The sequence below is a fragment of the Amphiura filiformis genome, chromosome 2 (genome assembly GCF_039555335.1).
Source record: "Amphiura filiformis chromosome 2, Afil_fr2py, whole genome shotgun sequence".
Taxonomy (NCBI): Eukaryota; Metazoa; Echinodermata; class Ophiuroidea; order Amphilepidida; family Amphiuridae; genus Amphiura; species Amphiura filiformis.
Window position 1 is genome coordinate 70,057,976 of NC_092629.1, and position 24,206 is coordinate 70,082,181.

The 24,206-nt window shown below is 37.3% G+C and overlaps 3 protein-coding genes across 3 annotated transcripts; all 3 read left to right on the top strand.

The window, feature by feature from the left end:
• Positions 1 to 2,064: 2,064 nt before the first annotated feature.
• On the top strand, positions 2,065 to 3,624 carry LOC140136732 (E3 ubiquitin-protein ligase TRIM56-like). The gene has a single exon (XM_072158337.1). It carries the CDS (start codon positions 2,206 to 2,208, stop codon positions 3,616 to 3,618), a length of 1,413 nt encoding a protein of 470 aa, XP_072014438.1. The 5' UTR covers positions 2,065 to 2,205; the 3' UTR covers positions 3,619 to 3,624.
• Positions 3,625 to 5,415: 1,791 nt separating this feature from the next.
• LOC140136748 (E3 ubiquitin-protein ligase TRIM71-like) lies at positions 5,416 to 7,157 on the top strand. The gene has a single exon (XM_072158338.1). The coding sequence runs from the start codon at positions 5,626 to 5,628 to the stop codon at positions 7,024 to 7,026; it is 1,401 nt and encodes a 466-aa protein (XP_072014439.1). The 5' UTR covers positions 5,416 to 5,625; the 3' UTR covers positions 7,027 to 7,157.
• Positions 7,158 to 10,956: 3,799 nt separating this feature from the next.
• Positions 10,957 to 13,392, top strand: LOC140142467 (tripartite motif-containing protein 2-like). The gene has a single exon (XM_072164457.1). It carries the CDS (start codon positions 11,176 to 11,178, stop codon positions 13,390 to 13,392), a length of 2,217 nt encoding a protein of 738 aa, XP_072020558.1. The 5' UTR covers positions 10,957 to 11,175.
• Positions 13,393 to 24,206: the final 10,814 nt, after the last annotated feature.

The window sequence follows — 24,206 nt, forward strand, 5'->3', positions numbered from 1 at the left end:
GATCAGATCGTCACAGTCATCCACCTAACTTACTTTGTGCCCTTGCAAAGGGCACAGTTGCTCTACTTTTCCTCTTTCATTAACACCACTTGGGCGGTCATACCTTTGTAGCATTTCGAGATTATGTCCATTACAGACTCCGGGTGTCAGTGGTATAGGCCTACCACAATATACTGTCAAAGCCACATGGTTCAGCTATGGTGCGATTTATCGCTCTAGTATATGTATTGTTCTCTTCTTTTACTTCACCACCCTCAACATTTTTAAAAGCTCTACTTGTTAGACTACTGACTAGCTGAAAAATCGCAGAAGCAATCAATCCATTTTGTCCAACATGGATGCACCATCGGGAGGGGTCTGGACTTTTTGAAAACAATCAATTTTTTATGGACAAGTAAAATGCATTGCTTATTTGACCTCGGATGAACTCTGATATCCATGAAAAAAAAATTGACTACCTCTCTTCATATTCACCAAGTTAAAATCCAACAGTAATATAACAATTGGTAGCCATGTTGGAGGCCTAGGGTACTCAGTGCAAATGACCACACAAACATAGGTTGCATTTTCAGCCATTTAGTATATCAACTACCCAGGGGCGTAGCCAGCTTTTTTGGTCAGGGGGGGCAAAATTAAATTTTTTGGGGACAGACGAAAAAAATTACAGTTGCATCATACAATACAATATAGAGACAAAAGGCTTCATTGGGACGATGTGCGCGCGTAGCGTGCAAAAAATTGGTATTTTACAATATTTTCGTCCATTATCAGGATGGAAAGGGCTTAATCGTTAATATGCTTGCTGCAAACGCTGAAAAATTTTGTATTTTCGGGCTGAATTTCGTTAGAAAAGGGCTCCTTGCCCCTTTTCTTTTCCTTTGCCCTCCTGATTTTCCCTTTTATTTTTTGTCAGAGGGCACTTTTTTCTTTCATTTTTTGTCAGGGGGGGCACTCTGCCCCCCCTGCCCCCCCGCTGGCTACGCTACTGCAACTACCCCTTTTCTCCAAAGATCAATTTTGGTATATGGATGGGTCATTTTTATGCCTCCACCACGAGGCATACTGTTTTTGCACTGTCCATGCTTTCCATACTTCTGTGTTTCCGTATGTACCTCCAGATGCTGTATCTTGTGAATAGATGAGCGGATTGACTTCAGATTTTCAGGATAGGTTTGTCATGGTCATAAACTTTAGATACTTTTTTTGGTTGGTGTTCAAGGTCATATACTGAGGTCAAAGGTCAAATTTTAACATTTGTAATATGAACATTTCAAATCCTATAGCAACCAAACTTATGTCATAGCTGTACTGTGGGAACCCTCATCTATTGGTGGTGTTCAAAGTCATATACGGCGGTCAAAGGTCATTTGAGGTCAACCGGTAAATTACCATTATTTAAGACTTGGTTAAAATTTGGCCTCATGAACAATATAAATCCTAATACAACCAAACTCAAAGGTCATACTGAGGTCAAAGGTCACTTGAGGTTAAAGTACCATATTTACAACTTTTGGTTAAAATTTGGTCTCATATCAGATGATGGTGGATGCGATATTGATGTCGCCATTGGTTTACACATAATCATAAAATCTTCACAAACAATTCTAAATTTGTTATGTGGTGTCAGAGTAAAATTATCTTACTTTAAAACCGTTGGGGTTCGACAAAGTACCCCACTGTAAGTATGTTGTTTTTCAATTTTTAACTGCTAACCGTGTATTTTGAATGGGGGCTGTCGGCCTTGTATTTTCTCCAGCCTCGAACATCACGTGTTGCGTGTCCTATGCCGCCTGATCTCATATGAACAGTTTCAACATTGTCCTTCAAAATAGCCCCATAATGCAATTACCCATTACATGTACATATATAGAGACCCCCTGAATTTACAGAATTTTATTTCAATGAGGATGTCTCTGATATGAGTGACATATATATTGCATACCATGTCTATTGTGAATTTAAATCAATTCTTAACATGAAATTGATCACATTGAAATATTAGCAGCTGTTAAAGTGTGAAAATGGTAAAAAGGTGTCACCAATTATATCTGTATATACACACATCAATATTCAGAGCTCCAGTAAAATGCTTCAAATGATGAGAACTGTCGCTGGCATTGTTTCATACATCATCCATTTAATTGCTTTCATCAGTTAAACGTAGTAAATATACATCAAGCCACACAGAAAGATAAAACAACTATTATGGCAGCTTCTTTGTTGCCAGGCCAGAGGAAGGAAGAATTCAAAGATGAGTTTTTAACTTGTTCCATTTGTGCTGAGCTATATAACAATGATGAACATCAAGCCAAATGCTTGCTCTGTCTACATACCTACTGCAAATCTTGTTTACAGCGCATTGCTGATAAGAGGTCACAGTTTGACTGTCCAAAATGTCGCAAACTGATCACCTTACCAGGAGGAACTGTGGACAACCTGCCGAATAACTTCATTGTGGAAAACTTAAAGGAATACCAAAATATCTTTAATCTCACAGTGATATGTGGAAATTGTGATGATGATAATTCAGCTGTGAGTTTTTGCCATGATTGTGCATCTTTCCTGTGCCAGGGATGCATAGATAGTCATCAGAAAATGCGCTCCATGCGAAATCATCAGCTTGTGACTATTGAAGAACTGCAAGCCAAGAAATGCAATCCCATGATGCAACAGCAGCAGCATTGTACAAAACATCCAAAGCAAGATATGACTATGTACTGCACAGAAGCCAACTGCAGAGTCCCTGTTTGCGCAACATGTGGCCTGCTTGATCACCAGGGTCATAAGCTTCTCGAGCTATCAGCAGCTTTTGAAAAGATAGTTGCTGATATGAAGCTCTCCACAGAGAAGGTTAATGAGAGAAAAAAGGATTTAGCACGTAAACGATTGAAAGTTGAAACACTACAGCAAAAGTTGACCACAAACTTTGAAACAAAAGAAAAAGAAATACAAGAATCAACTCAGAAACTATACAATCAAATTCATGCTAATTACACCAAAGCGCAAGCACAATTGAAACACTTGTATGAAACAGAGCTGAACAATTTGACTTCAAGTATTGAATCCATGGACTCTCTCACTGCCCAAATGACCAGTGCCTGTGAGTTTGCCAATCAAACATGTGATATGAGCAATCCTACACAGCTCTTAACCTCAGAAAACCAAATCAAGGAACGCCTGAATGAACTACAAATAGCAGAGCTACCTGCATCAGATATTAAGACTGACTTTGATTTCACTGAGAAGCACCATACAGCTAAGGCACAGATTCAAGAATCACTGCAGGATTTGTGTGATATCAGATGGAAACCTCCACAAATTGATCCACAGCAATGTACGATTCAATTAGGACTTGCAAGTGGCTTTTATCAGAAGCGAAGAGCCAAGCAGATGCGAAGAGCCATTGTTAAAAGTGTAGATAGCAATGGACAAAGGATAATAATTGGTGGCACTAAGGTAGAGGCTACACAAGGAGGAAACTCACTGCATGTACAGGACAACAATGATGGGACCTTTACAATTAACTATAACTATAATTGGGGCTCACAATTGTTACATGTTTTGATAAATGGGACTGAAATGAAAGGAAACCCATTCAATGTCCTGCAAAAAGGTTGACCCTCAGCAGTGTACCCTTAAATTTGACTCAGAATATTCAGCCATTGTTCAAACTGTAGATGTCAATGGCCATAACAAGACCATTGGCAATGCCAAGGTAGAAGCTACACAAAATGAAGACTCACTGCATGTACAGGACAACAATGATGGCACATATACAATTGAGTATGACCCATATGGAGACTCACTGCCACTACATGTTACGATAAATGGAAATGAGACTGAAATGAAAGGAAGTCCATTTAATACCCAGCCTGAGGTTGACCCACGGCAATGTACCATTCGATTAGGAAGTAGACATGGCTTGACTAAAGCTTTAGTTCAAACTGTAGATGTCAATGGTCATAATATGACCACTGGTAATGCCAAAGTAAAGGCTACACAAGGTGGAGACTCAGTGCATGTACAGGACAACTATGATGGCACATATACAATTGACTATGGCTCATATGGTGGCTGTGCCTATGCCTCATATGGTGACTGTGCCTATGCCTCATGTGATGGCTATAACCATGCCTCATATGGGAACTACGACTACACCTCACGTAGGGGCAATAACCATGCCTCACATGGGGACTGTGATTGTGACTCGTATAGAGACTCACAACCAATACCTGTTAAGATAAATGGGACTGAAATGAAAGGAAGTCCATTCAAAGCCATGTAAAGAATTATTAATTATGGGATATCAGCATCTATCTGACTTAGGGTACTTCAAAAATCCATGCCTAAATAAATGTTCAGGGCACTTTTACATGTACTTTGCATACTATTGCTTTGAAACTTGGTCAAAATGTTTCTAATATGTTCTAATGTATTATATAGTGAACCCACCCTCTAATTTGCATAATCACATAATTAATAATGAGCTAGTTTGCATAAATGCTGATTAATTATACAAATTATTGGCAAAAATTACATATTAATGAGCCTTTACAGTCATTTTAGCTCATTAACTACATTGATTATTGATAACAAGAAATTTCTTTAAAAAGACAATGCCACAGATGAAGGCCATGGTTCATAATTTGCATTGATAAAAACAATAAGATGGAAAGAATTATAAATTGGTGTATCATGAAAACCATACACGTATGTCCAATTTACTTCAAACAAAAGGCATATTTATCTGTGTAGTTTGCCCTACTCAATTAATCTGTTGAATACATGCTCACGAAGGGTTTCCTTGAATCACTCAAACAATGTAATCATTAAAAAATGATACAAAACATGTAAATAAAGGGTGTATCATTTTAAAAACTATATTGGTAGCACCTTTAAGACAAAATCCTGCAGTATCCCTTTTGGATCTGTACCGGAGTAATTAGTATGGACATAACAATCTATACTGTCACTTTGTAATATTTCATGACTTTTTGGTCAGATAAGATTGGGATTTTGATGGCTTAGAGACAATTGTAACTAATACAAGAGGTTGACTACCCTAAATCAAATTTGAAAAAATGGTACGGTCGACTTCAATAATAGTTTGATGTGTCGTCCTTTAACATTATGGTTAGCTCACACCCATGGTCAAACCATATAAACTGTCATTTAATTTAAAATTCACAGGTTTTAAGGAAGCATGTAAGGATGAAAATAAAATGCAGCATAAAATACTCCATATAATGTAATGTGAATTAGCATGTATACCACTCCTTGCTGTACATGTGTCAAACCGTAATGTATTGCGCTGCCAATCATTCTGTTGTACCCACAACACTAAAACTATATACGGACAGCCTGTAACCATGGTAACATTCATAGTATGACTTTTGCTTACATGCAAAACAAGGCATAACAGCTTGTATTTGATTAATTCAATGGAACATGGCATCTATACTATAAATCTGACCAAAAATATTGCTGCCTCTTTAGCACATATGTGTGAAGTACTCTGGTAAAAAGCCTGTGAAACAAATTTGAGATCAATTGTATCGACAAGCCAAAATTTATAACGGGCATTTGACAGTGTATAAGGCATTTTTACTATAAATCTCACCAAATATGGCTGCCTCTTTGCCACAGTGCCAGATGAAGGAAGATTTCAAAGATGAGTTTCTAACTTGTTCCATTTGTGCCGAGCTATATGATAACGCTGAACATCAAGCCAAATGTTTGCCGTGTCTACATACCTACTGCAAATCTTGTTTACAAAGCATTGCTGATAAGAGGTCACAGTTTGACTGTCCAAAATGTCGCAAACTGGTCACCTTACTAGGAGGAACAGTGGACAGCCTGCCTAATAACTTCATCGTGGAAAACTTAAAGGAGTACCAAAATATCTTTAATCTTGCAGTGATATGCAGAAATTGTGATGATAATAATTCAGTTGTGAGTTTTTGCCAAGATTGTGCATCTTTCCAGTGCCAGGGCTGTATAGATTGTCATCAGAAAATGCGCTCTATGCAACATCATCAGCTTGTGACTATTGAAGAACAACAAGCCAAGAAATGCAACCCCATGATGCAACAGCAGCAGCATTGGACAAAACATCCAAAGCAAAATATGACTATGTATTGTAAAGACTGCAAAGTTCCAGTTTACGCAACATTCGATCATCTTGGCCATCGGGGTCATGACCTTATTGAACAATCAGCAGCCATTGAACAGCTAGTAGCTGATATGCAGCTCTCCTCAAAGAAGGTAAATGAGAGAAAACAGGAATTAGCACTCAAACGATTTACAACTAAAGACATGCAGCAAACTTTGACTACAAATTTCAAAAAGAAAGAAAAAGAAATGCAAGAATCAACTCAGAAACTATACACCCAAATTGATGCTAATTACTCCAAAGCTCAAATACATTTGAAAAACTTGTATGAAACAGAGCTGAACAATTTGACTTCAAATATTGAATCTATAGACTTTCTCACTGCCCAAATGACCAGTGCCTGTGAGTTTGCTAATCGATCATGTGATATGAACCATCCCAGGCAGCACTTAACATCACACAACCAAATCATGGAACGACTGAATGAACTAGAAACAGCACAGCTACCTGAGACTGCATCAGATAAGACTGACTTTGATTTCACTGAGAAGCATCATTCTGCCCTGGCACAGATTCAAAAATCACTGCAGGATTTGTGTGATATCAGATGGAAACCTCAGGTTGACCCACAGCAATGTACCATTCAGTTAGGACTGCCAAATGGATATCAGAGACAGAGAGCTATAGTTCAAACTGTAGGTGTCAATGGCCTAAAGATGACCACTGGCAATGCCAAGGTAGAAGCTAAACAACATGCATCCTCACTGGATGTACAAGATAACAATGATGGCACATATACAATTGAATATGGCTCATATGGGGGCCCACTACGTGTTAAGATCAATGGGATTGAAATGAAAGGAAGTCCATTCAATACTCTGCCTATGTACCATTCGATTAGTACAGCAAAGTAGATATTATGATGAGTATATATAAAGCCATAGTTCAAACTGTAAAGGTCAATGGCCATAAAATGACCATTGGCAAAGACAAAGTATAGGCTACACCAGTGTTGTGAAGTTGTAAACAAGTTTTGTTCATTTTATACGGGAAGTTTTTATGACAGTAACTTAGTTTTTGCTTAAAAAAATAGTTAACAGTTATTAAAATAATATTTAACTGACTAAGACTGAGAATAAACGATAGGAATTTTTGGTTTTACTATCCTCTACCTATGATAGATGACAGGCATGTCTAATATTTTTATCGTAGTGGATACCGGCTGCGCTGGCAACCACTACTCACAATTTTGGACCTGCCTGTCGTCTATCACACGAAAGAAGACAGTAAAAACAAAAATTCCTATCGATTATTCTCTAAGTACATTCATCAGGTTCAAAGATAAAAAATTATGAAGATTCTTTTAAACAAAACCAAATTTTACTCACTATAGTTTGACGGATTTGCTTTTCATGGTCAAAAAGCATCACCAGAATATTGACTGATGATCACTTCTTCCAGTTGGACAAATCCTGTCACAATCCATGCTGCTAATGTGGTCAACCATGTCCTTGGGGCGGACCAGAAGTTTGCGGAGGCTAGTGTTTGGCTTCATGGCTGTGGCTATGCCACGCTTTCTGAATATCCTAATTGGCCTTTTCCGCAAGCCCTTCCACATAAGGAATGACAACAACTCCTTTGGTTTGAGTGTCAGTGTCCGTTTTCTGTTTAGGTTTCTTTGCCTGTTTCTTAATTATCCATTTTTCTTTTACTTGCTTGAAAGCCCAATTTGGGTATCCACAGCTTTATCCGCGTCCTCAGTTATGATGATCAAAAAGAGTCCTGATCACCCCAACTTTTTGGTGGAATTGGTGGAAAAGGGTGGGGTGAATTAAAGCCATATTATAACATTTGCTGAGGAAGACGCCCTCACTGAATTTTTAAAATTCCTTTTTTTACACGATTAAATTGTACTTCATTAAACCAAAATACCCTGCAAAAATCAAGACTCTAGGTGCTGTAGTTTTGTCAAAATCCGAGATTTTGAATAAAGCGCCAGAACCGGCGCTTTATTATTACAATGGAATTATTAGTCGAACGCATACACAATGTTCATAACACACGGTACGTACACGGCGTGCGGGTGGTGATATACACAACAAAGGGTCGTACCACAACATGACCAAAGGAGTGATACGTATTAGTGACATGTGCGCTGGTAGTAAATTCCAATTTTCTTTGCTTTACCGTAGTTGTTTGGCTCAAAAATAAAAGGGGATATATCTGATAGTAAAAGCTAACATTTTATGGCAAAGAAATGCTAATCTATTTTGTTTGAAAATGTTATAATATGGCTTTAAAATTGAGGTACTGGTCAGTGTGTGTGACCTTTCTATCAAGTAACTGACCCATCCAGCTTGCGAACAATTAATATGTCCAAAAACGGTATAGTACCCTCATGCTCTTTCTCAAAAGTATATTTAATGTTCTCAGTGGGGTCACTCTGATTAAGCTGAGATTCGTCCAACTAGAAGAAGTTATCATCAATCAAAATTCTGATGCTTTTCGACCATGAAAAGCGAAACCATCAAACTAGGGAGTCAAATTTTGTTTTGTTTAGAAGAATCTTCGTAATTATCATGTCATATAGTTAGATACAGATAAGACAATTGACATACAATTCCAGTAGCAATTTTGTATTTAGGCCTAAAAAAATTGTTTGATTGGCGTAACCCGACCGACCCTAAAATTAGGCCTGACCCAAGAGGTTATTTTTTGTTTTATTTTTGAAAAAAATAAATAAATAAAATTTAAGAGAAATTAAAAAAAGAAGAAGAAAACAGTTCCAAGGCCTTTATCAAACGCAATTTACAACTGTAAAAGGGTTTTTTAATGTTACGCCAATCAATCAATTCTTTTTTAGGCCTTATGGTCATTTTAAAGAAAATAATAACATTATAATTGTATCAGGACTGCCACATGTGAAACACATGATTGTAAACATTACTTGATTGAAGTACATAACGTCATGAATAAACATGACGCATGCAATCAAATCATACTGAATTTGTATAAACACATGGATACAAATATATGTTATTTTTATTGTAAAGTGACCATGTCTTATGACGTGTTACATGAATACGCTGTATAATGACTGCGTTGTGTGATGTGTTGTGTTATGCATTTCAACAATTTAGGTCCGACCACACTGGTTGCAGTGGACATCGCATGATTGCGTACTAGTGTGTTTGGTCCCTAGTCTGTGGTATGTCCCTAATCGGCTATTCGATCTCTTACAGGGCAAATGAAACATAAAATTCAAATTGTATTTTGTTTTTAAATTTAAAAGAAGAAAAAATAAAGACTGAACTTATAAATAAAATAGCTTTTATGCAAAGTAATATTTTGTTGTTGTATTATGGTTTGTATGATTCGGGTTTTTTTTTTGTTTTTTTTGTTTTTTAATTTATTACCCACCCTCAATTCCCCAATTCAATTCAATTAATTCCCCACCCTCAAAGTTGATGATTGACCTATCCCGTCTGTAAAGTTAAATGGTCTTATTTGGTTACACATTTTACTAAGGGTGAGGGGGTATACAACTAAAATGAAAAGAAATCCATTGTGAGTGATCAGCTATTATTGTAAGACTATTTGACTATAGTTGAACTCTTACCTTACTAAAGGTATCTTTTGGTTATACAACTTTACTAAGGGTGAGGGGTATACATCAAGGGAAAAGGAAATTCATTCTGAGAAATGCAGTATAGAATATGCCACATATAAATATAATGTTAATTAAATAATTTCCACACTGATCCTATCCCAAATTGATGACATCTTGAGCCTTTCCCCACCACCTTTTCTACAAATGTAATAAGGCAAACTATTTTATTTAAGTCCATTGACATTTTCTCCCTCCAGAGCTTACAAATGCAAAATAATGTAGTAGTTTCAATATTTCATGTCACTTTGGTTCACTGAATATACAGCCACCAGTATTAAATATGAAGGGTTTTTAAATATTATTTTATTTTTATGAAATTTTATTATATAAATTTACTGTAATTGTGAATAAATACATACAATAATTGACATAAAATTGAAAATTAGAATTTTTTCCTTGAGGGTATGTTAAAGTATCCACAAGGTAAGCGATCTCAAATGCACCAACCCACACCACACAATACCCCCCACACACACACCCACAAAGGGAAAACTACTCATCTATCTTATGAAGATAACGGCATTGATAAACTACACATCTTATGAAGATAGCAATATAAATGGTGTATGTAATTGTTCCCCTATCCCTTATAGCATGTCACATTTTAATGAATTCATCAAAATCTTTTTTTTTGTTTGGTAGGTGTCATTTTTTCACATTGAATAAAATTTTTAGCAACTTTTCAACTCTATGCCAGTGTGGTACAGTAATAATAATTATATGGTTTTGTCAAACGCACTTACACATCAATAAACTGTCATTTATTTTTAAATTCACAGATTTTAAGGAAGCATAAAAGGGTGAAAATAAAATGCAGCATTCCACATAATGTAATGTGAATTAGCATGATTATGTACCAATTCCTGCTGTACATGTGCTGAATCATAATGTAGTGCAGGCTAGTGTCAATTCACAGCCCGCATCATTCACAGTGTGGCTTTTACTATCATGCACTGTGAATAATATCTCACTGACAACTTGCATTTAATTAATTCAATAGAAATTGGTCAGAAGATTTTTTTTTAATTTCTCCTCAATCTAGTAATATAGTCATCTAATAATGTTATTCAATATATATTTAGTTAAAATTTACTTAAAATGGCTAAGAGTCAACATTTCACAAGTGAAAATATTGATCATGCCGTAAACTGAATTCTACTTGGTTGAGCTGGCTGGGTCAAAGTGTCACGGTTAGCATAGCATCGATCTTATTCAATGCTTTGGTTTGAGGCATAGCAGCTTGGCTATGAATTCAAAGAAAACAATAGCTTATTTTGTGACATTATATGAAGTACTCTGGTAAAAAGGCTGTGAAATAAATTTGAGATAAATTCTATCAACAAGCCTTGACAGTGTATAAATGCATCTATAATATAAATCTAACCAAAAAAATATGGCTGCCTCTTTGCCACAGTGCCAGATGAAGGAGGATTTCAAAGATGAGTTTCTAACTTGTTCCATTTGTGCTGAGCCATATGACAATGCTGAACATCAAGCCAAATGCTTGCCCTGTCTACATACCTACTGCAAATCTTGTTTACAGCGCATTGTTGGTAAGAGGTCACAGTTTGACTGTCCAACATGTCGCAAACTGATCACCTTAACAGGAGGGACTGTGGACAGCCTGCCAAATAACTTCATTGTGGAAAACTTAAAGGAGTACCAAAATATCTTTAATCTGGCTGTAACCTGTGGTAATTGCAATAGAGGTGATCCAGCTGTGAGATTTTGCCATGATTGTGGCTCTTTTCAATGCCAGCAATGTACTGATAATCATCAAGAAATGCGCTTTATGCAACATCATCAGCTTGTGACTTTTGAAGAACTACAAGCTAAGAAAAGCAATCCCATGATGCAACAGCAGCAGCATTGTACAAAACATCCAAAGCAAGATATGACTATGTATTGTAAAGACTGCAAAGTTCCGGTTTGCGCAACATGCGTCCATCTTGACCATCGGGGTCATGACCTTATTGAGCTATCAGCAGCTATTGAACAGATAGTCGCTGATATGCAGCTCTCCTCAAAGAAGGTAAATGAGAGGAACCAAGAATTTGCATGCAAACGATTCACAGCATTAAACCTGCAGCAAACTTTGACCACAAATTTCAAAAAGAAAGAAAAAGAAATGCAAGAATCAACTCAGAAACTATACAACCAAATTCGTGCTAATTACAACAAAGCTAAAACACATTTGAAAACCCTGTATGAAACAGAGATGAACAATTTGACTGCATGTATCGAATCCATAGACTTTCTCACTGCCCAAATGACCAGTGCCTGTGAGTTTACCAATCAATCATGTGACATGAGCCATCCCATGCAGCTCATAACCTTAGAAAACCAAATCATGGAAAGGCTGAATGAGCTAGAAATAGCAAAGCTACCTGAGACAGAATCGGGTAAGACTGACTTTGATTTCACTGAGAAGCATGATTCAGCCACAGCACAGATTCAAAAATCACTGCAGGATTTAGGTGATATCAGATGGAAACCTCAGGATGACCCACAGCGATGTACCATTCAGTTAGGCCTGCCAAATGGATATCAGAGGCTGAAGGCTACAGTTCAAATTGTAGATACCAATGGCCATAATATGACCACTGGCAACGCCAAGGTAGAAGCTACACAAGGTGGCAACTCACTGCATGTACAGAACAACAATGATGGCACATATATAATTGACTATCTCTATGCCTCATGTAGGGACTCACAGCCAGTGTATGTTAAGATAAATGGAATGGAAATGAAAGGAAGTCCATTCAATACCCTGCCTGAGGTTGACCCACAGCAATGTACCATTCGATTAGGACTGCTAAGAGTCTCCGGCAATAAGCATGATAAAGCCAAAGTCCAAACTGTAGATCGCAATGGCCATAATATGACCACAGGCAATGCCAAGGTAGAAGCTACACAAGGTGGAAACTCAGTGGGTGTACAGAACAACAATGATGGCACATATATAATTGACTATGCCTCATGTAGGGGTTCACAGCCAGTGTATGTAAAGATTAATGGAACTGAAATGAAAGGAAGTCCATTCAATTCCCTGTCTGAGGTTGACCCACAACGATGTACCATTCAATTGGGACTAGTAGCATATAGATTTAACCTGAGGAAAGCCACTGCTGTTGTGCAAACTGTAGATGCCAATGGCCATAATGTGACCACTGGCAATGCCAAGGTAGAAGCTACACAAGGTGGAAACTCACTGAGTGTGCAGAACAATTGCGATGGCACATATACAATTGAATATGATTCATATTACGACAATAATTTTTCATACTCAATCCCCCTATGTGTTCTGATAAATGGGACTCATATGAGAGGATCGCCCTTCCAAACCATGCCACTTATTGACATGCAGAAATGTACCATTCAAGTAGGGTTGCCAGGTGTCCACGGCAGTAACAAAGCCATAGTTCAAGTTGTTGATGTCAATGGGCATAATACCATTAATGCCAGGGTGGCAGCTACGCAAGATGGAATGAATGCACTGCATGTACAGGATAACCATGACGGCACATATACAATTGACTATAAATACGGAGGCTTACTATATGTAAATATAAATGGGACTGTAATGAATGGAAGTCCATTCAAAGTGTAGTAAAACATAATTTGATTCTTACATGTATGCTGAATTATACTCATTCACCGAGCGATTGCAATGCACCGCTTTCGGAAATCGATGGACAATCGCTGAATTTTGTGATGTATCACTCATTGTTTTTGCATTTATACTTATCACAGCGATAGCGATTGCAGGCGACAATTAAAATATTCTAAATGCCAAAATACATATTTTTAGAACATCCATTGCTGTCAATAATTATTACTTTGAATTAATTCATCACCAAAAGTCAATAATCGAGAAAGGTAAATGAATTAGCAAAATAAATGATCCCATTAAATTAATAATTTATTAATAAATAAATAATCTCGTAAAATTTAGCGTATTGCTATAAAGATAGTTAAGATGATGTCATAAATAATGGTGACCCTCACGAATAATCAATAGCAGAAAAATGATGCTGCCACCAGCATATAGCCTATATAAAACAGCATATTAATATCAAGACTTATGTTCAATTACTTTGTACAGATTCCCCTTGTTTTTATGTTGAGAATAGACTGGCTAAACAGGGGTCCATAGACAAGAAATAAACATATTTTGCAAGATCTTGATGTGCTCTGTTCATTGAGATACTTTTTGTCACTATAGACCCATGTTGCACTGGATAGCAAATCAGTACAGAAATTTGAAAAGTAAGAAATGCATTGTGGGAAGTGTAAGAGATATCCTCTCTAGCTGAGTATGAAGCACATGAAAAACGTTTTTGACTGTACATAGTTCAATATAAAGCTTCTATGCCAAAGAAAAATTGTTTGTTGTTACTCCTGAGCAACATTGCCAGTTAACGCCGCAGGTACCCCAGATCACATGCTCTTTATTGTGGAAAACTTAAAGCCGTATGTAAATATCTTGAACCCAGCAGTGATTTGTGGAAATTGTGATGATGATAATCCAGCTGTGAGTTTTTGCCAAGATTGCGCATCTTTTCAGTGCCAAGTATGTATAGATAGTCATCAGAAAATGCGCATCTTTTCAGTGCCAAGTATGTATAGATAGTCATCAGAAAATGCGCTCCATGCGACATCATCAACTTGTGACTATTGAAGAACTACAAGCCAAGAAATGCAATCCCATGATACAACAGCAGCAGCATTGTACAAAACATCCAAAGCAACATATAACTATGTACTGCATAGAAGCCAACTGCAAAGTACCTGTTTGTGCTACCTGTGGCCTTCTGGATCACCAGGGTCATTAGCTTCTTGAGCTATCAGCAGCCTTTGAAAAGATGGTTGCTGAAATGAAGCTCTCCTCAAAGAGGGTAAATGAGAGAAACCAGGAATTAGCATACACACGATTGGTAGTCGAAGGCTTGCAGCAAACTTTGACCGTAAACTTCAAAAAGGAAGAAAACAAAATGCAAGAGTTGACTCAGAAATTACATAACCAAATTGATGCTAATTACTCCAAAGCTCAAACACACTTGAAAAACCTATATGAAACGGAGATGAACAATTTGACTTTAAGTATTGAATCCATAGACTTTCCCGCTGCCCAAATGACCAGCGCCTCTGAGTTTGCTATTAATCAATCATGTGATATGAGCCAAAAATATCCCCGGCAGTTCATGACCTCACAAAATCAAATCATGCAAAGACTGAATGAACTAGCAATAGCAGAGCTACCTGAGACTGCATCAGATAAGACTGACTTTGATTTCACTGAGAAGCATCATTCAGCTTTGGCACAGATTCAAGAATCACTGCAGGATTTGTGTGATATCGGTTGGAAACCTCAGGATGACCCACAGCAATGTACCATTCAGTTAGGACTGCCAAATCAGAAAGCCATTGTTCAAACTGTAGATTGCAATGGTCATAATATGACCACAGGCAATGCCAAAGTAGAAGCTACACAAGGTGGAAACTTACTGGGAGTACAGAACAACAATGATGGCACATACACAATTACATTGAGGGACTTTTATATTCCGTTCTCACAACCATTATATGTTCAAATAAACGGTTATATTCCGTTCTCACAACCATTATATGTTCAAATAAACGGAACTCAAATGATAGGATCTCCCTTCAATATTGTGGCAATACCGCCACCGCCCCCGTCAAAACCTAACATTTTAATGACATAAAGTACAGTGACAATAATGTGAGAGTGTTGCCTACCCTGAAATGTACATTTAAAGGAGTATTTCGTGATCCTAGCATCCTCTTTTTATGACATTTTTCAGTACATATCCACGGAAAAAAAGTTTATGAGTTATGCATGATTATGTGTATTACACTGCTCCATAGACAATACGTTGTAATTTCGTTCTGGTGCACCAGAACGAAATTCAAATTTCACGATATCTTTGCTAAAACTAATTAATCTGCAAGAAATATTTTGTACATAAACATTATGTAGCCAGAGGTTTCCAGTGATATAAAAATCTCAACTTTTTTTGAGAAAAGTGGGGGATGAGGCTGTGGATCATGAAATGCCCTTTTAATAATCAAATTTGAAATAATTGGAACTGGGGTAGATTTCACTTGCAATGCGTCATGATGGTCCTTTAACTAATTGCAAGTCCAAATCTATCATAGCTCTAACATATAATTCTATTTAAGACTTATCATGGATTTACAAGGGATAAATGAATTACGGTCCATCACAAATATTACCAGTGGGGTAGCCAGGTTTTCTGAACCAGCGGGCACAAACTTGTTAATGTACCAACAGACATATTTTTTCTGACGCAAGTTGTGAATTGTTCGGACCAAATATTTCCCAAAATTTGTTCAACCCACATTTATATACCTTATGTCTAGCAACATAACGTAAACAGGCATTTTAGATTGGGGGTAACATGTATTTTGTTTCTCCACATGCACATGCAGTTCACATAAAATTATTGTCTATTGGTGACCCAAATTTTTTTTCGCCCAGGTCCACTGTGTACAGATGGCCCAAGATGTACCAACATCCCCCCACTGGCTACGCTACTGAATATTACTGGATCGATCCCAGAACTGTCAACTTAAACACCTTGGAAATATTCACACAGAGTGCACCTACCAATTAATTTCATTTATTCATATTGTTTGGCAAAAGTCTCATCATACAATACAGTTGCAATTGCACTTTTGTATTATGTTAATTTTATTAAAGGAGGATTTTGTGATCCTAGCATCCTCTTTTTATGACATTTTTCAGTAGATATCCACGAAAAAAGCTTATTCCCAAAATTTCAGTTGATTCCGATTTTGTGTTTGCCAGTTATGCATGATTATGTCTATTACACTGCTCCATAGACATTGTGTTGTAATTTCGTTCTGGTGCACCAGAACCACGAAATTCAGATTTCACGATATCTTTGCTAAACGAATTAATCTGCAATTTTTTTTTGGTACATAAACATTATGTAGCCAGAGGTTTGCAGTGATATAAAAATCTTTTTTTGAGAAAAGTGGGGGGATGATGCTGTGGATCACGATATACTTTTGTTGGTCCTGTGGTTCTGTTGTATACGTAAAGAGGGCTGAAAAAAAAACCACTTTTGTAAAACATATAACTCATTAACAACAATAAATCAAGCAAGTTTTCAAAGTACATGATTTGTAGAATGAACTTTTCCAAATAATATATTTTTTATTTTTAAATAATATATTGATTTAGATAATGAAAATCTAATTTTTGGCTGCTTAGACCAACAAAATACCTAGTCTACCCTAATGTTAATTTAATGCATTGAAATTGAAATGAATTTTGGGCAATTTTCATTTCAATGCATTGGAATTAAATGGGATTAGAAATGAGTGGGCTTGGGTATGAATTGAATTGGATTGGAATTGAAATCATTGTGAGCAATGAAGAATTGTATTGGATTGGAATTGAAATCATGTTGAGTGATGAAGAATGAAGTGGAATTGAAATGAAATTCAGCTTTGATTTCAATTCAGCATTTCAATTCACAAGCAGAAGTCTGTGATTCCAGATCATTCCACCTGTAAAAAGTGCCCTTCCCCCATTCTGAATTCCAGGTCTATTCACACAAGAGACACACATTAAAAATTTAGCATCAATAGTGTTACAAAACTTTCATTAAAAATGATAGCATAAAACACATAGGCCTATATTGAAGAAAATTTGAAGTATGATATCATTTCTCATACACAGGTACAGTTAAACTTTTTGAGACTTTTTTGGAGGTCTTCTTAATTTTTCTTCAGAAGAATATCTACTGTCTCTCTTGTCATGTGGAAAAATTATAGGTTCTATGTTCATAAAGACACTAATATCTTCTAATATGATGCAAATGGATTCTTAGCATTTCCAATGTTTTAAATTGCTTGATATGATCGATAAGGTGAGTATGAGATCCCCCCCCCCCCCCAACTTGCCAAAGATCTCAAACTTTTGGCACTAATCATAAAGCCCCTATTTTTCTCAAGCTCATATTTTTATGCTTAAAAGTCATTGTACATTTGAACAAATTGTGAGAAAACTATTAAAGAAAATGCTTATATCGTTGACAGCTTTTTTCACACTTTTTCAAAAGTACAAGAATTTTGGGTGTGAAATCTTAGGAGCAGGAGACCAGTAGGGGCTGCTATCTAATACCGTGATTTTTGACATCTGTGAGGTCAGTGTGGGGACAGGGTCCCATTATCCTTCCTACCACACACCTTATGTTTAGGAAATAATGTGCATGGTGGACAAGAAGTTAAGACAAATATTATGAAGTCAGTCACCTAAGAACTAATGAAGTTCCAAAGTTTCATAAAATAGGACCCAGAGGTCATGGATCACTTGCATTGTTTGAATGTGATAAGTGAGTTAACATAACAATAAAGTATCTTCTGTTGAAATGCTTTTGTAACAAGTAGTGTACTTGATTTTGACTTTGTGTTGCTGACTTAAGTGTTATAAAATTGGTAGTAAAATTTAAAACATGCACTGCAAAAACAGTGTATAGATATTCAACACCATTCTAGACACCATCTTGTCCTCGATTTGTAAACATGTCTAAATGCTAAACATGTTTAGTAATTTGATGCCTTGTGTTCAGATATTAAACACTTGATGTTTTGAAGTTTGACATTTGTGTTTAGATTTTACATTTTCAAGGACAAAAAAGTGTTCAATCTCTTGACACAATTTTTGCAGTGTGCCTTTGGTCAATTTTAAACACTAACTGCAACTGTATTGGAATTGGAATTGAATTGGAATTAAAATGAATGCTCAGAATTGAACTGAAATTGATTAGCTGTTAATTTCACTGCATTGGATTGGAATTGAAATGAAATGATTTTGAAATTGAAAAATTGAATTGGTATCAAATTGAATTAATTCTAAAGCAAGGTGGATTGAATTTGAATTGAATAGCAAGACTCCAGGTGCAGAAAGAATTGAATTTGAATAGAACTATAAACAATTTTCTGGAGTGAAATAACAATAGTCTACCCTTAACAAAGCTAGATATCTCGCTCCCAAATGCATGGTTCAATCATCAATATGGTAACCAATACCTTGGTGTTATACACTTTGCAATGGGATACTAGCATTTAATATGGTTGAGTAACTTCTGACCTTAAATCATTGCAAAAATTTTTAGCAGGAAATAAAATTGAATTGATTTGAAAAAGAGGGGAATCAGTGTATCATACTTTTTTGGTAATTTTTTTTTTATACTTTTGATTTTATACATACCGTATTTAAATCGAATAAACGCCCCGGGCGTTACATTTTCCCAAGGGGGGCGTTTATTAGAGGTCATTTTTAGCACGAAAATTCCCGTTAAAATCATTAGGTAAGCTTAAAAGTCACGCTAAAATGACGAACTATGACCTTTTGACACTGACTTTTGGTTCACTTTTGGTTCGGATGCAGATTTTCGCCATTTATTGCTGCTACTCGCGACCATGTGAGCAACTTGGTAAGCTTACTACACAAGATAGCATGGAAATATCGGAATTTTTGAAACATCTTGCTTGAAAAAAGTGGTGGGGGCGTTTATTTGAGGGGGGGCGACTATTTGACAAAATACGGTAGAAGTAAACCACGCAGATGCGCCGGACGCGAGTTGTTAATCGGTGATGAACAACGGCAAAACATGATTGAATCCCTTTCAACAACGAAACAAGCTAAAGATGTCTAATTCATGAATTCACTTGATTCTTTGCATTCGGAATGTCCGTTTTTATTGCCACTCAACCTTACAAGAAGATCGCGGTATTTCTCTGTTGATATTAGCAATAAAACTAAGAATAAAGCGGTAATATTTAGCTGCTACCACCAACATATTCATGTTTACGCAAACGTTCCAGGCATGACGAATTTTACGCGTTCATGCATAACGCGTACGCGTAATCTTGCGTTCGCGTATACGCTACTGAACTGTGGATTCATCACGGATTAACAACGGTTGGCGCCTGTACAAAGGTATAGGAAGAGTGATTCAATGACAGCTTGAAATTGTGGAATAATATAATAGCGTGGTAAGAATCTGTTCCATAACAATAATACTCAAAAACAAATCTTCATGAACTACATTTGGTGAAATATTTTCATGAAACGTAATTGAATTAAACTTGAGAACTACCAAATCATCTACTATAAACGCGACAAATCAAAAATAATCTACCATAAGCTCTACCGATCAAAAATCATCTACAATATTAGCTCTGTGAATAAGGGGTGGTGTAATAATTATGTGTACCCCGGGGTGGTCAATTATAGGGGGCAGGGTTTTTGGCAGGTTGAAAGGGGGGTCAAGTCATTTTTGGCAGGTCGAAAGGAGGGGGGTGCCATTTTTGGCACAGACATTTTGGGCACCATTTCTATATTACGCCCTAAAAAGGGGAAGGAAAACATTAGGAACACGTTGAAATATACAAAATTTCCTGCTTGCTGCGCTCGCATTATATGATCAGACAATTTAAGGTTTTAAATTCAGGTTCCCAAAAATCTTGCATGTGTAAGAGGGGAGCAAAGATTTTTTGGCACATCAAAAGGGGGGGACAAAGGTTGTTTGGTACTTCAAAAGGGGGAAGATGTTTTGGCACAGCCAAAGGGGGGGGGGCAAGCGATTTTTGGAAGACCATTTTGAGAATTCACCATCCCGGGGATACACATAATTATTGCACCACCCCTAACATTCTTACAGACTTTTCACATAATTCTTACAGACTTTTCACATAATTTATTATTTGTCACCATGTGCACAAATATGGGAACTCTCAAATATCTTTGCAAACAAAAATGTGGGAATACCCAAATGCCACATATATATTATTTTTAATAACAAAAAAGCCATCTTTACAAACACCAACAATAACAGTATTGTGTTGACTGCTCCATGCCAGAAGTGGATAAGTGTAATAGCTACATGTAGCTGCCATGTGTAGATCAATACAATATACTGTGTGTAAATTGCCAAATGTTCACAGGGCAGCTATTGCACTTACCCACTTTTGGTACTGAGCAATCAACATGCTCATCTGTCAGTTCTATATCCTTGATATGTTTGTACATTCATCACGAGGTTCTTGGAATATGATGAGTATAAAAACGCATACTCTGCAACTTAACATGCTTAAGGTCAAATGCTAAGCTATGATTGTTAAATGGGGGAGGGGGGTTAATGGACTGTGAAAAGTGATCATTTTGACTACTAGTGAAGTCCATTCAATACTCTGCCTGAGGTTAGGACTGCTAAGTAGATGTGGCCTCCAGAAAGCTATTGTTCAAACTGTAGATGCCAACAGCCATAATATGACCACTGGCAATGCCAAGGCAGAAGCTACACAAGATGGAGACTCACTGGATGTACAGGATAACAATGATGGCACATATACAATTGACCTTGCCCCATCCATGCCCTCAGGAGGCCAACTATAATTGTAGACCGAATTAAAAAAGACTAGTTTGCGTATGACGTCCTGTCAACCAGACCAAAAATGCCATACTGCGCAGGTCAGCAACCAATCACGGCGCACCTTTGTCATGACGTCAGACGCAAACTAGTCTTTTTAATTCGGTCTTTAATTATACATGTACAGATAAATGGGACTGTAATGAAAGGAAGTCCATTTAATACCCTGCAAGAGGTTGACCCACAGCGATGTACCATTCGATTGGGACTGCTTGGAAGACATGGTTCCCAGAAAGCCATTGTTCAAACTGTAGATGGCCATACTATGACCACTGGCAATGCCAAGGTAGAAGCTGGCACGTATAAATAATATATGAATATGACCCATATGGGGGCCCATTACATGTAGAGATAAATGGGACTGAAATGACAGGAAGTCCATTTAATACCCTGGCTGAGGTTGACCCATGGCAATGTACCATTCGAATAGGACTGCAAAGAAGACATGGCTTGAAGAAAGCCATTGTTCAAACTGTAGATGCCAATGGCCATAATATGACCTTTGGCAATGCCAAGGTAGAAGCTACACAAGGTGGAAACTTGTTGCATGTACAGGACAACAATGATGGCACATATACAATTCAACAACTCTTCCTATACCTTTGTACAGGAGCCAACCGTTGTTAATCTGTGATGAACCCACACTTTTACTGTATACGCGAACGCGAGCGAGACTACGCGTTACGCGAGAGCGCGTAAATTCATCATGCCTGGAACCTTTGTGCGTATACAAGCTTACAATTTAAATTCAGTATTTTACAGGTAGCGGCTAAACATTGCCATTTTATTCTGTAGTTTTATTGCTGATATCAACAGAGAAATCATCGAAGTTTTTGTAAGGCTGAGTGGCAATGATTAACTGACACTCCTCGTAAAATAATTGTGAATTATATCTTTAGCTTCTTTTTGTTGTTGAAAGGATTCAATCATGTTTCACGTTGTTCATCAACGATTAACAACTTCATGCGTCCGGCAGCGTCTGCGTGGTTTACTTACTCGGACAGCTAAAGCTGGCTGCCCGAGCGAAGTAAACCACGCAGACGACGCGGACGCATCGTTGTTAATCGGTGATGAACAACGGTGAAAATGATTGAATCCCTAATTGACTATGCCTTGAATGAGTGTAAACAACCAGTACAAGTAAAAATAAATGGAGCTAAGGCCAATGGAACTCGATTATTAGTTTCCGATTGGATGTTTGAAAAAAAGGACGAGGTGGCTATTTCATTATTCATTATTCGGTCTCTTTTCATTATCCATTATGTCAACAAAATCAATGATTTTATGAACAGCTTTCTCCAAATTTAGGTACCCCACCAGTACCAAAGTATATATTGTTGATGAAAGACCATTTCAAAACAGGTATTAATGCTTAGATCATCATTACAGACATTTTGCAACAGATTGAGAAAAGATTTTTTTTTATTAATTAAAATGAAAAGATGTGCAATTTTTGTAATCACCAGAAACATGATGAGGTAATCCGTAAATTTCCATTATTTACCACATCCTCTACCCCTACAACTAAGAAAAACTGCTGATTATGATCAGCAGGGTATGTCAGACATTTTGAGAGTATCAATTTTGATTAGTTCCATCTCAATTTTCAGATAATTGACTTTTTTATAAAAATAATGAAAGTTTTTGTCAAATTGAAAAGGTGATGCGGGAGGTCAATAGGAAACTAACAATCGAGTTCCATTAGCCTAAAATGAAAGGAAGTCCATTCAATATTCTGCCACAGGTTGTAGACCCTCAGCAATGTACCATTCAGTTAAGACTGCCCAATAGAAATTGCAATAAGAAAGCCATAGTTCAAACCATAGATGTCAATGGCCAGAAGATGACCATTGGCAATGCCAAGGTAGAAGCTGCACAATTTGGAGACACATTGCATGTACAGGACAATAATGATGGCACATATACAATTGTCTATGCTTCATATGGGGGCTCACTTCATGTTAAAATAAATGGGACTGAAATAAAAGGAAGTCCATTCAATACTCTGCAAGAGGTTGACCCACGGCAATGTACCATTCGATTAGGACTGCTTGGTAGATGTGGATTCCAGAAAGCCATTGTTCAAACTGTAGATGCCAATGGCTATTATTATTATTATTCAAGGTTTATTAAAATGCATATCGCAGCCAAACAGCTGAATTACATACATTGCACAATATAAAAAACAATTAAATTGCATATATAATACAATATGACAAGCAAAAATACAATAGCCCAGAACAAATGAAAAGTCTGACTCACTCACTCACTCACTCACTCACTCACTCACTCACTCACTCACTCACTCACTCACTCACGCACTCACTCACTCACTCACACACTCACTCACTCACTCACTCACTCACTCACCCACTCACTCACTCACACCCCCCACTCACTCACTCACTCACTCACTCACTCACTCACCCCCTCACTCACTCACCCACTCACCCCCTCACTCACTTCCTCAACCACTCCCCCACACACATCCCAACTCACCATAAATACATGCGCTATTAAGCAAAAAATACAAAACTGAGCCTGAGTGCCACCAAGAGATGCTAAAAACGAAGCAACTTCAATCAAACCTTTGCAGCTTCCTGATTCCACAGCTTAACCATATAAGGGATTGGACTGTTGGCGTACCTCTGGGTTCGCACCCTGGGAGTGGAGAGGAGGTTGGCGCTATGCAATGCTCTTCCATTCTCTCCACGCAAACCTGGCAACCAGCTGCGGAATTCAGGAGTCTCCAAAAGTGAGTTTGCAAATTGAAGGCATATTTGATCACGTCGAGACCTGTACAGGACAATAATGATGGCACATATACAACTGAGTATAACCATAACCCGTATGGGGACCCACAGCCACTACATGTTACAATAAATGGGACTGAAATGAAAGGAAGTCCATTTAA

Bases quoted from the DNA above. Each gene is read 5' to 3' on its own strand.
- LOC140136732 (XM_072158337.1), top strand. From the start codon at position 2,206: ATGGCAGCTTCTTTGTTGCCAGGCCAGAGGAAGGAAGAATTCAAAGAT.
- LOC140142467 (XM_072164457.1), top strand. From the start codon at position 11,176: ATGGCTGCCTCTTTGCCACAGTGCCAGATGAAGGAGGATTTCAAAGAT.
- LOC140136748 (XM_072158338.1), top strand. From the start codon at position 5,626: ATGGCTGCCTCTTTGCCACAGTGCCAGATGAAGGAAGATTTCAAAGAT.